The sequence below is a fragment of the Thunnus albacares genome, chromosome 7, assembly GCF_914725855.1.
Source record: "Thunnus albacares chromosome 7, fThuAlb1.1, whole genome shotgun sequence".
NCBI lineage: Eukaryota > Metazoa > Chordata > Actinopteri > Scombriformes > Scombridae > Thunnus > Thunnus albacares.
The window spans coordinates 14,870,519-14,883,812 of NC_058112.1; the positions used below are offsets into that span (position 1 = coordinate 14,870,519).

The following is a 13,294-nucleotide window of genomic DNA, read 5'->3' on the forward strand; positions in this document are numbered from 1 at the left end:
AAATCCCTCTCCTTGGACTTTGACACGTTCCACATGCTCTTCTGTCCATCACAGGCTCCCATTCTGGACCCAGCTCAGAGAAGCAGAGCCCCATGACCCAGAAACACAGCCCCCAGCCCAGTCCTGTAGCCCAATCAAGCCAAGGAGGCATCCAGCCCAGCCAAACAGCTCCTCACCCGAGCCAAATGGCCACTCAGACAGCACCTGCGCAGCCCGGTCAGACACCAGCTCAGACAAGCCAAACAGTGACTGGCCCTCCTGCACCAGCAGCCTCCCAGCCTGCACCAGCTGGATCCCAGCAGAGCCCTGTCACCCAGCCCTCCGGCCCCCCTATACAGCTCTACCTCCATGACGGCAGGTAAGACACCTCTAACAGGGATGTTCTTGTTAAGACTCAGCAGGAGCCATTTATAAGATTCTTTAAGCGTAGTGTGTCTTGATGACTGCATGGAGAGTGATGAGTGGAAGAAGGAGGAGCAGTTTTTTAAGGCGACAAATATCAAACTGTATATAGATGAGAGAGTGTCGACATCTCCTTGCATGCCAGTAAACTCTGGAGAAAACCTTTGACTGCAGACAACTTTTGTCCCATTCAGACGCTCACTCTCAGGCTGGTTTCTACTTTCTTACGTAATGCCACTTAGCTCTTACAGTGTCACTGAATAATTTACCTTAAGGTATCTCTTCTATAATGCAGGAACCCAGCGATCAGGCCCTGCTCTGTGTCACAACTATGAAAGTGTGAGTGCATGCATGCATGGATAGATGTGTGTGCATGTGAGTCTCAGATCAAGACACTGAGAGTAGCACTCCCAGAGCTGTGGATTTATGTCTATTTTACAAGCAGGAACTTGATAAAAGTTTAAAAACAGAGAGTGATATTTCCGTCCTTTTAGTGGTGACCCATCTCAGCTGCACACACGCAGTAATCCTTATATTCTCATTCTTCACATGGCAGTCTAATTTTAAATGTAACTTTACCCATAAATCTACACATATGAGGCTGGGTGCAGCAGAACACCTCTTTCCTTTATGCTTATTCAAAATAATGCTCTCTCAGATTTTGTTGCTTCTTTTCTCCTCACAGGTCAGAGGTAAAAGCCAGACAGGATGTCAAACCTGACTTCCGCCATCCTCCATTCACTGATTACAGGCAACCACCGGTAGACTACCGCCACCCACCGGTGACCGATTATCGACAGCCACCGACGCTGGACTACCGACACCCACCTGGTCTGCTGGACTTCAGACAGCACCCTGCAGCTGCACAGTTCCCTCTGGGGATCCCTGCAGACTTCAGACCACAAGTACAATCAAATCAATAACTTTGTGCTTGAGTAGACTGTAGTGATCATTAAGTGTACATTTATTGTAGGGTTATACTAGTAGAGAGGGTGTTTGTGATCTTTGTTTTCAGCATTTGCAGTGGGTTTGTTGCAAGTTGTCTTCTTTTTTTTTTTTTTTTTTTCAGGACTTTGATTACTTCACGGTGGAGCTGGAGAAAAGTGCAAAGGGTTTTGGTTTCAGTATCCGCGGGGGCAGAGAGTACAAGATGGACCTATTTGTGTTGCGCCTTGCTGAGGACGGTCCTGCCATACGTAATGGGAGGATGAGGGTGAGATGACATGGACGAGATGATGAAAACTATGACAAAGCACTCTATAGTTGTTGTTCTGTCAAAATGAAGATAAACAAGAATATAAGATAAAGTTACAGACAAGTATTGACTATGAATATGTAACACATAATGCCAGTTTTTATTCATCTTTATGTCAACTTGCTTGTGAGATATATTTCACTGAATTTAAAAAAAATACTGTAAAATTTGAAAAAACAGGCCACAAAGTCAGTCTGATGTTCTTCTTGTGCTTTGCTTGTCATCTTTCAGCCATTCTTTTAACTGAAGTCTTTATTTTACAGTCTATTTCTTCTTCATGGGGCAGTAATAGCTTAGATGTTAAGAAAGGGGGGAAGCGAGTAAGTAAAGGATGTGAACTCACTGGCCGTGTAACCTTCTGCTCAACTGTCAACATTTACAGTTGAGATGCACTTGAACATGGCACTTAGTGGCAACTGAATCCCCCAGTTGCTCCAGTAGAGATGCTGCGTGGGCACAAGCAGAAGGCAACGACTTGTGTAGAAAAATCAACTTTCCGTGGATAAACAGAGGTTGACAGAAATCGACCCTGTGCTCTGCGTGTCTCCTCCAGGTGGGGGATCAGATCATAGAGATTAACGGGGACAGCACGCGGGACATGACTCACGCCCGTGCAATTGAACTCATCAAGGCGGGAGGCAGGAGGGTCAGGCTGCTGCTAAAGAGAGGCACAGGACAGGTGCCAGAATATGGTGGGTTTCATTGGCACAAACTAAATGTCTCATTCTCATTCTTTCTACCGTTGTCTCTGACCTGATCTCTTCCTCGCTATAATATTGGAGATTATTGGCTTTTCCCTGATAGATACTGTGTGTTTTACTCAAGAGCACATTAACAAGCATAATAACCCTAGCTTTATTATTAATATCTCTCTTCATTTTACTCCTCGCTCCATGGTCCTCTATTCTGTCATCTACAATTAATTTTCTCTCTCTGTGAAAAAAACGAGTGTGAACAAACAGAAGAACGTCTTTATCCTACATGTGTTGTAACCCCACTGCTTTAAGTCTAATGATTGGTATAGGCTTTTACTTGCCTTCCCTCAGGAATGGTACCTTCCAACCTCTCCATGTGCATGAAAGGTGACACACTAAGCTCCCCCTATTTCTTCCTAATGGGCCACTCTAAAGACACGGTTTGTGAAAAACAGCATGTCTCTCTTTCCATACTGATTAATCTGTGCTCTGTAGCTGTGCTCTAAGCATGCGTTTGTGTATGCATGATCATGACTTTATGCATGAGAAAACAGCAGCTGTGTGTGTGTGTGTGTGTGTGTGTGTGTGTGTGTGTGTGTGTGTGTGTGTGTGGATGCTTTTGTGTCTTGTAGTAAGAGAGCAATATGGTTTGAAGTGACCCTCTAGATGAAATTGTATCATCCTGTAGAGGGGCTGTGAAGTAGACGGTGTGAAATCAGTCTGCTCAGGGCTGCTCAGGATCAGTCTGTCACACAACTACGATTAATTGTTCTCAAGCATTGAATGAATCTTGTCACACAAAATGAAAATGTAACTGTTTTGTCAATACCATAGTAGTCTAGATATAATTTTAGGTGTACCATATCAGATGTGTGCTGTTGACACACATTTGCATGCAGGTTTGCCTGATATATTATGTTGTGGTTTCACTGTATTATTGTGTTTCTTTCTCTGCTTGTATTCTCTCTGCTTCCTCTCTATATATACAGTATATGCATGTGCATGCTTGTTTGTGCCACTCTGCTTTCATCTTAGTCCACCTGAGCATGTTTTCCTCCTGTCCAACAGACTGTGGCGGCCCCTGGGATTCCCTTTCTACAATCCACTCTGCCCTGCAGGAAGTGACCCTCGAACCCTACCCGAATCCATTGCTCTCATCCCATCCAGCCTCAGCCCCAGACTCCCCTCATCAGCTCCCTCTAGAGGCCACAGTGTGCATGGCAGACAAAGCTCCACAGCTGACAGACCACAGCTCCATTAGAGGGGCTACAGGTGGCAGGTCCACCCAGCAGAAGTGCATCATCAGGGGGCAGGGAACCCCCCAGGGGTCTGGAGGGGTGGACTGTGGACCAGGCGACAGACAGCCTCGGGCTTTGCCTCCCAAAGCTGTCCTGGGGAGGCCTGCTGAAAGAAGAGAACGGCAGAGGGAGACTTGCTCCCCTTGCTGTGAGAGGAAGGGCCTACACACACAGGCAATGAGCACTGTCTGGCCCTGGGACCCATATGTGAGTGTGAATTTGAATGGAGCCTCTCTAGGCAGTGGAGATGGACATGTCAGCCTCCAGGAGAGGCTGGTGTCCAGAGGTCTGTTCCCCAGAGAAGACGAGAGGGCCGGTGGCCACAGTGGGCTCTGCTGCCCCTCTAAAACCATGGAAGATCCTCCTGCAAGGAGCGCAGCTGCCTCCCCTGGGCCCTGGAACATCCCTGGGTCTGATAAACTGCCTGGCACCCTGAGGTCCTGGACCTCCACAGTAAGCAGGTAGAAAGGATCTCGCTGGTCTGGACCGGATCACACTGTCTGGCTCCTCGTTCAGTTTACCATCGGATGGATGTCTGAGAAAAACTCCCTCGCTCTCTCTCTTTCTGTCCTGTTTTCCTTTCCATCTACTTCTGAAATCATATTTTATGTTTCATTTGTTCTTACAAGATGATTATTACACCCACCACCTTAAAAAACAGGAACTTTCACAGCTATTGTAACATACAGTATAAAACCTGATGGAGACTACTCAATACGTAGGCATTTTGTACCCTCAGATGTGACAGTTGTGATCACAGATGGAGCAACAATGTGTGATTCTGAGTGGAGCTTTGCTTTCAACGTGTACCTTTAACTGCTCGACCGTATCTGGCTTCAGATTCGTCAGTGCAACGTAACCTCAGATGGAACAAAGTTCCTCACAGGAGAGAGACATATGTGCATCGAAAAGATTTACTTTTGCTCCATTTTCTCTGTGCAGCGGGAAGAACGACTCTACAAATCTGTCAGATGGAGGCAGTGACACTGAAACTTCTCTTGAAACACGAGCTCCTGGAGGACATGGCACTGACCCAAATGACAGCTTGGTTAACCACACATATGTTAGATCTCACATGCCTACCAATATATCATATACTGTAAATGTAAAGATGTGAAAAATATGTACATTTGGTAAATTCAAAAACATACCTGTTGGTGTTTTTTGGGGCAGTGTTGTAGTTAGATACATTGTAAAGAAAAGAGAAAAAAAAACACCAGGACAGTATTTTAGGATCACTATTTCCATGGCCTCGTCTATGACTACATATCAAAGACTGTGCAAGTCACCAAACCCAGACCACTGAGGGAGGCAGCGGTCGTGTGCATGGATATAAACCACCATGTCATTATACAGGGACTCACATGTCTTTTAGAGGTAGAATATAGGGAGGAAATCCTCTGTGGAGCTAACCAGTTGGTACTCATGTGAGACAAAAAAAAAAGATCTTTTTTCATCAAATTGAACTTTTGACTGACTGAAAACAGTTGGCTTAGTAAGAACCCATAATACTGTTTTGAGTTATGTACACAACTTGATCACAAGTCAACCATGCAGTCATTGTGCAGAATTATAAGCTGTGTTGTATTCATTTAATGCTCAACAGAAAACTTTATGTCCAGTCTATATTTCCCATTTCTATGCCTTTTACTGTGCTAAGTGTACCACATCACTGTGGGAGAGGGGCATCGGTGTGGGGAAGAGGAGGCCGATGGTTATGAGGTGGGGCGGAGTGCCTTACTCAAACTAATGCCGAGCTGTTGCCGTCGTGATATGTTTTGGGAACCTGAATGCAAAACAGATATTAGTGACCGTGCACACATATCAGCAAACTGTTGAGTTGTGGAGCCTCTTTCTCTTCGGACTTAACACACAAGCAGTATATACAGTTATCTGGATGCACTCTCAGCTGTATAGCTTATCAATGTCAATGATTGCCCTTGTCCCCCTAGTGTTTAAAAAGGGGGATCAAATGTAGCCTGTAGCATTACATCCTCTTCTTAGAAAGTAGAGCTGTGAACGTTTATCAAGACTGGGTCATTATCAAAGTGGGCCGAGCTTACTGTTGCTTCAGATATATTAGCTTAAATTGTCCACTCTGTAAAGAAAACATTTGGTAACGCTTCAGAGTAACTTGCAGGTATTTAGTGGTTCATTTTACAGAGAGGGTGGTGCAGTTTGGTGATAATTATTTTTTTTAAAAACTGAAAAAAGTGTTAAGTTGATTTAGTGTTGAAGTGCCCACTCATTCTATTTGTATGTAGTTGTTAATTTGCAAAAGATCTTAATATCTTAACAATTAGAATCTTAAAAGTTCTTTTAGTGACATAAAATACTTAGTTTTCAGTGTGTAGATTTGTGGGATTGTGTGATTTGTACATATTAGCATATTAGCAATGAGCACATTTCCTGTATACTACCAAATAACACAACAGTCACACAGCAGATACTATTAGGAAATTATTAAAAACGGTACCGCAAGTGTTGATAGCATTCTCAAGAAACAACCGAATATGCTTATGTATTGTTTGACATACAAATCTACAAACAGTAAGTATTTTCTGTCTGCTAAAGAACAGTCAAGAATCAAATTTATTAAGAGTTTTTGCAAATTAAAAACTATGTATGAAGCCAAATGTGATGAGTGGAAACTTTATAAGCAAAACCAATTTAGCACATTTTTCTGTTTTGCTTATAATTTGTACCAAAGTGCACGACTGAACCGTTAAATACCTGCAAATTACTCAGAAAGTTTCCAGGAAATTGGTATGAAAGGATCTGTAAAATATGTCATACAGGTCATGGTCATCAAAGGAGGACTTGGTTCTCTCTAAAGCGTTACCAAACATTTTGCTTTGCTTGCAGGCAGTACCAGCGCTCCCTGAATCTGAACTCAAGATCTTAGATTTTAGAAAAAGCAGTTTAATCACAAATTTTGTTAGCAGCATAGAGTGGAGCCATGCTGCTAATAAACTCAGACACCGGAGATGAAGTCACTATCTCTCTCTCAACAAGATGTTTGCTCTCATTTAAAATGTATCACCAGAGCTTTAGAGTGCTGGAGGACCAGATTAAAAAACAATCACAGTGCTTTGTGACAATTTGACTGAATGCAGCATGATGGCACATCCAAGCTGTACATGTAAACTGGGCTTCTAGTTAACTGCTTTTAGCAAGGCGGACTGCAGACTGAGACACTAAGACCTTGTGCACAAAGCATCATCCTTACAGATCTTTACCCGCATTAGTTTCTAAGTATAACAAATGGTCTTGATTTTATTGAGCTGACTTGAAAAGTTGAACAGAACCGTGGCTCATGTGATAAACTGGTTAACATGTTAGCAAGGAGCATGAGAACATGCCATTAGGCTGTAGAAATGTGTTTACTGTGCGTGCAAATGTCAGAAAAAGGTGAACGAATACGTCATCCAGCCCTCTGTCTCCATCCAGGCCGTCCCCCTGCCTGCTGTGAGTGATTTTGTATACAGAAAACAAACAAACTGCTTTATTGGAACCTGTGACGGATGGCACGTTCATAACTCCCCATTGAGATCAAGTATAACTGTGTAGTGTTAATTGTGTACTATTCACCTTGTACAGCTGTATTCCTACAAATATGGTTTACTGTATCATTGATACTGTAGTTTCAAAGACGTGAACAACTATTTTTATGAAATGCGACAGTACTGATATATTACATTTTGCTAAAAAACAAAAAACTTGTTTACTGAAAGATATTCTGAAATACTGTCAAATAAACTCTTGACATGGTGTAAAATATTCTTTTCTACAGATTGCTTTTCTTACACCTGAGACAATGATAAATATTAACAAGGAATGTACATCAAGTCGAAAGAGGATTTTTATTTAACAAATCCGCCTTGTATTTGCAACAAGCATTTACACATAGGCACGTTCGTGGAACAACTTTCTTTTTTCTGTTTTTGTTTTTTTTTTGTTTTTGTTTTTTTACATAGTTCCCATTAAGAGGCTCTGCACCCCCACACAGCTGTTTCTGTTGTGGCTGATTTAACTTCGCTATGATGTGGGTTAAAATGTAATTAATTTGTCAATTTAAGTGAAAACACCTGTGTGGGTGGACCATGGCTGTGTAGGTGCTTTAACACCAGGTATCCTCGTATTTAACGAGGTCAGATCTACAATAATAGACCTTTACACAGAAGGCATTTTGACATGTCACGGTAGGAGAAGCACAGGTGTAAATAATGAAATTAACGAACAGCTGAATTCTATTTAGCTGCTTCAGCTTCTGGTATTGTGCATACAGGGTCGCTGTCAGGGCTTACTGGGACTGAGCCATCGTTAATGTTATCAGTAACACCTGTGCTTCTCCTATAATGAGTCAAAATGTCTGCTGTTCAATCCTCCTGGTGCTGCAGCTTTCCAGTGATTGAGACATAAGATTAGTGGAGGTATTGATTACAGTCCAGGCGGATGACCAATTGTCTGAATCACCCACAAATACATACACCCACCAATAAAAATTTTAAAAATGATAAAAATATTTACACATCTCTCAAGAGATTAGGGACATTTTTCATGATCAAACAACTTGTAAACATATTCCCATTGCTCGTTGCTGTCTTGTGGGTTAGGCCAAGATGGTGAGCTGTGGGTCGGCTGCAGCTGAGTTGTAGGGAGCTCTCTTTACTGACTGTAGTTTTCTGTTGGAAGCGGGGTCTCACTGTTTTCCTGCATATTCAGAGGAGCCTCTTCCTGAGATAAAAGAAGAGGGGAAAAAAAGGGTGACGTTGCTTGTCACCTTTCCAATATATTTCAGTTCAAAGTAAATGTCATGTCAACAAGGTTTACAGACATATATTCACTCACCTTAAGAGGTCTGTACATTCCCATTTGAAAACGACAGCAAACCACATCAACCAAGAAGCCAACCATACCATGGAGCATGCCTGCAAGTGAGAGAAAGATCCAACTTAAGATACTGATGCTCATGAGGTTTGATTTGAGTTATGATGTTAGTTGTTGCTTTGATGTAGGAGAGGTTGTTGAGTCAAAGTGCGAGTCTGTTTTTGACAACGTGATGTTTTCATGCTCACATACATTGATGAAGAATGATTTTTGGCTGATTTTCAAGCTGCCTAACACCATTTATTTAAGAATGAGTGTCACAAACTGAATTATTTGTCTACAATTTAAACTTCAAGCTGGCAAATTACTCCATCATTTTTGTTCAATGCATTTATTATCTCCTCCAGATTATATTCTTCCTCGTAGAAACATCCTCTTAGATGGCAACATTATAATGTTGTAAGTCCAGCTTTTGAGTATACATGACATCTTAGAGGAGCAAACCAATGGTAATGCATGACTTTGCCCGTTAACTAGCTACTATTAGCTAGTTAATTGTGTATATTTTGAAAACCACAAGTTTTAAGATTAATTTTCTACCTTCCAGGCAGTCATTGCTTTTGAGTTCATGCCAGTTTCATGTGGGACTGTTTTAAAAACACTTTCTTGTTCATGGGTTCAGGCGTTTATGAAAAGCGCCAACATCTAAAATTAGAGAACTGGCAACAGAAAGCCCTTAAATTAATCATCTATAATGTCAGAAAATGTCATAAATGTTCACTGTGATGGATTGCCTATCTAACACATTAAGCCTGCAAGATGATTTTCAAGTGTAGTTAAATAAATAAATTAACAGCACCCAATGGCCCCCTAGAAGTCAGGAAAGCAATTTAAAAAAAAGCTTCTTTTTACATGAAGAAGTCCTTTAAAGATGCATCTGGGACTGGGACATTACCAGATATTATTTGAATACTAATATATGTTATGTAAGTTTGTATGTGTGAGTTCTGAACCTGTGGTGGAGAAGATGCCTCCAATGATGCCGCAGAGTCTGACGAGAAACTGCCAGAAAGGCATGTGCTGCTCAGTGACTTTCACCATTAGTGAGCTGATGTCGTATTTCATAAAGATCCCTGAGACTCCATGGCTGCCGGCAGCATGGTTTATCGCTCGTTCCTGCAGGACAAACATACAAACATTTTTGCTTTCATACTGATACATAGCGTACTACACAAATTTACAAACTGGTCCAAAATTAAAACCTACCCGCTCTGTAACAGAGTATTGATGTGTTTCTGCAGAGACCTTGTAGGTGTTCAGTTTGGTGGGCACGATGGTGATAAAGTATTGAAACATGTGGTTAGCTGGAGAGAATAAAAACAATGTTATGACAGAGCTGAGTTAAGCAGCAAAAAATAGAATCATACAATTTATTTTCTCAAAGAGTGGTTATATGTTAAAAACAAGACAAAAATGGATTATTTGACAACACAGACGTACAATCGGGTGAGACTTTCTCTGTGCCATCTAGTGGGCTGATAATTCCAGGGATTGCTTCTCCAAAGGACAGGTGGTCAATCCGGTGAGAAAAATTATAACCTGTAACACAAAACGAAGTCAGGACAACTAATAATACCCATCACATTAATACAATCACCCTGTTGCCAAAGTATAAGAACATACATAAAGTAGAAAAGTATACAACAAGGTTTGTTCAAAAAGAAAACAAACTCACTGTCATGGCTAACTAGGGCTGCTAGATGAGCATGGCCTCTGGGATGTGGGATGGACCTGTGAAGGGATGAAAAGTTCCCGGTTTAGAATGAAGGATGCTAACTTTCTAATAATTACTAAATTATCAACACACTATTATGAGTGTTAAAGCCATGTGGATACGTACTTGCCCACAGTAATGTGGAAATTTCCTGCCACCTTGTTAACATACAGGTGTCCATGAATCCTGCAGGCACTAAGAGGAGTGGAACTGTCCTGGCTATGGGAAAAGGAGCAACACAATGTGGAGGGAATAAAATGTTAAAATGATTTTAATCAACATGTACAGAAGATCGCACACTTTCTGGTTTATCATCATATATTCAACCGCCCCAACAGAGCAGAGGTCATCTTGAGGCTCCCGTACCTTTGAGGGTCATCAGGAGGAGCTGCTTTTAACGCAGCCTTGAAGAGCACGTCCTGGAGAGCGTGCTCCACTCTCAGACGCTCCTGGATGTGCAGAAGAGTCCTGTGACGTGAGAGGCAAGACAGATTAGGGAAACAAAGATTCACTTGGGATAAGACAAAGCTAATTGCAATGGGTAAAATGGCGTTTTAAATCTAAGCCTATTATTCATGTCACAAAAAGGAAAAACATGTAAAAACATGTCAACTCTGGCCTGCATGTTAGCACCGTTAAAAGATAGGTTCACAATTTTTCAAGTCTGTCTTCCAGGTCAGGTCCCCAAATAACACTGAAACAGGTTTTCTTCGGTGTAATCATTCCTCCTGTTCATATTGACTGCTAGAAGATCCCCTCCAAATTTGCTTACAATGCAAGTGATGGGGGACAAAACCCAGTCCTTGTTTTGAGCAAAAATGTATCAAAAAGTTTATTTGAAGATAATGATGCTTCAGCAGTCTGGGCTGGTCTTATCAAGTGGATATCTGCCACATTTACAATCTTTTTTAGCATAAAATTCGTTACTTGTGTTTCCCTGTTGAGCTGCAGTGGAAGGATTCTAACAAAAAGAGGCAATGAGGCACTAAAAACACCAATTTTGAAGATACTGACTTGATTTGACTAATTTGGACAGCTGATGCCTCATATTAGCTTCAAATAAACTTTCAAATACATTTTCGCATGGAAAGAGGACTGTGAATTTTATCCACCATCGTTTACATTTTAAGTGCATTATGAAGGAATCTCTTAATGGTCAGTATGAACAGAAGGAATGATTATAGTGAGGAAAAATGTGTCTGTGTTCATATAGGGTCTAACTATTGTTTTAGGACAGACTTGAAAAACTGTACAAATGGCTCCAATAAGCAATTACCTTTTGGTATCTTTTAGAGTTTCTAACAGTGTCACCAATGGACTGCTGATGAGTAAATACTGTATCAAGACCATAGACTGTACTGTTCACCACTAAAAAAAATAACTCCCTGCTGAATGTAATAGTTGAAAATCTAATCAGTGTTTTAGGGAGTGACATTACCAGATATTACTAGTGTACTTGAACCTACATGTGCCACAATCTTTGCTGTGGAGAGAGCTCAAAGTTGACCTATAATGGAAAAAAAACAGATAATTGTGAGATCAACATAAATATGCTTTGCCGTTTTAACACAATAGATTAAATTAAGTTAAAAGCACTCTACCACTGTCAAGTTTCTCATCTTTATAATACAGTGAATAAATTTCTATTACACATTAATGACACTCATACTCACTGGTTCATACTTTAGCCCATCAGAAGCAACCATGGTCTCAGCCAGATCCAGGACATCTGCACCTATATCTGCATTTATCCATACATACAAGTTAAAGACAAATTTTCTCCCATCAGCTGTGTTTTTATAAAGCTGAAATACAATTTTAATACTTACATTGGCATCTCATGGCCACTGTAATGTCAACATTTATCCTCAGTTTACTGTAAATGAAGAGCAGAAGCAGTTAAGAGGTATGTTAAGCCAAGATAGTTTTTAGACACAAAAATAAACTTCTTTAACTCTTACCTGCTGAAGTCTTTGTCCACCTCATACTCATACTTCATCCATGTGTCTCTGTACACAAAGAATTCCAGGAAGGCAAGGACAGCCATGAGAGTGAATGCTATCAGAGACACTGGAGAGAGTGTCAAAATGAGTCATTATGCAAAATATATAAGTTAACCTGACGCTACTCCCTCGGGTAGGAGTTTGTATGCAGCTTATAGAGTTGAAAGCTAGCAACATTTGGCTGTGTTGTGTATCTGTACCTGTCCCACCGCTGGCTGTGGACTCTACATAGCTCTCAGGAACCTTTGGGAAAGCGTCCAACTCTTTCACCAGAGTCAGAGCCTTCTTCTTGGTCAGTCTCTTCATCTCAGCAGCGGCAGTGATGTAGTTTTAGCTTCAGGTGACTCCCTCATAGAGCGAAATGTTTTCTAATTGTTAGTTAACGTTGCTTGTTTTTGTGCGACGACCGTTGAGCAGTCGAATGTTCAAGTCTTCAATTCCTGCTTTTCTGTGCTGACGTCAACCATGACAACAGCCGAACTAACCGTCAACCATTAACGACAACTAGCCGGCTAAAACATGACTACAAAAGAGACAATGTAAGCGTCAGCTCAGTCCACGGTTAAGGGCTTTTTTTCAACGTTAAACATAAAAAAGTATGCGGTAAGTGTGTTATTGGTTAGGCTAGCTTCTTTGTCTTTTGACCCCTTGTCTAGAAGAAAACTGCACACATTTGGACTTAGCGCCCTCTGACGGCGGCTAACGTCGCTACAAGTTAAAAAAAACATTAATTTTAATGTTTTAAGAAATGTTTAAAACGGTTAAATTTTGTGAACAACATTCAAAACTATGTCGTGTTATAAGTGCTATCATGTACGAACAGTTTAGTGCTTGATAATTTACCACTAGCGAGTGAAAACGTTTGATCCAGCCAAGATTGGATTAGCAACTGAGCAAAGCAGACAGTAGCTGCCAAAACTCCCAGGCTGTCTGTGAGTCATTCACTATTAATATTACTACGCAATAACTGTTGCTTATTACCAAATTTATGGTAAAAGTGGATCCTTCCTATATTATTGTCTTATAGAGGGGCCCTA

At 41.2% G+C, this 13,294-nt stretch overlaps 2 protein-coding genes across 6 annotated transcripts in view; one reads left to right on the top strand and one right to left on the bottom strand.

Moving 5' to 3' along the window:
* The window catches only part of LOC122986234 (membrane-associated guanylate kinase, WW and PDZ domain-containing protein 2-like), an 88,488-nt gene extending 81,058 nt beyond the window's left edge, over positions 1 to 7,430 (top strand). For all 4 annotated transcript variants that reach the window (XM_044357392.1, XM_044357393.1, XM_044357394.1 and 1 more), the window contains 5 exons: positions 55 to 358; positions 1,088 to 1,307; positions 1,472 to 1,615; positions 2,211 to 2,349; positions 3,421 to 7,430. In XM_044357392.1, the coding sequence (XP_044213327.1) occupies positions 55 to 358; positions 1,088 to 1,307; positions 1,472 to 1,615; positions 2,211 to 2,349; positions 3,421 to 4,115 (1,502 nt within the window). In that variant the 3' untranslated portion in view covers positions 4,116 to 7,430. The remainder of the gene's footprint in view (positions 1 to 54; positions 359 to 1,087; positions 1,308 to 1,471; positions 1,616 to 2,210; positions 2,350 to 3,420) is intronic.
* A 64-nt stretch (positions 7,431 to 7,494) lies between these two features.
* Positions 7,495 to 12,922, bottom strand: LOC122986246 (endoplasmic reticulum-Golgi intermediate compartment protein 2-like). Of its 2 annotated transcripts, none has more exons than XM_044357419.1 (13): positions 12,458 to 12,922; positions 12,216 to 12,324; positions 12,084 to 12,130; positions 11,928 to 11,995; positions 11,721 to 11,761; positions 10,621 to 10,722; positions 10,381 to 10,473; positions 10,216 to 10,271; positions 9,981 to 10,079; positions 9,747 to 9,844; positions 9,494 to 9,656; positions 8,502 to 8,581; positions 7,495 to 8,387 (listed from the first exon to the last, which is right to left on the bottom strand). In XM_044357419.1, exons 1-13 carry the CDS (start codon positions 12,561 to 12,563, stop codon positions 8,319 to 8,321), a joined length of 1,131 nt encoding a protein of 376 aa, XP_044213354.1. In that variant the 5' UTR covers positions 12,564 to 12,922; the 3' UTR covers positions 7,495 to 8,318. The 2 variants fall into 2 exon arrangements, with proteins under 2 accessions (XP_044213354.1, XP_044213355.1); XM_044357420.1 differs by having other exon boundaries at positions 12,216 to 12,263; positions 12,458 to 12,549.
* Positions 12,923 to 13,294: the final 372 nt, after the last annotated feature.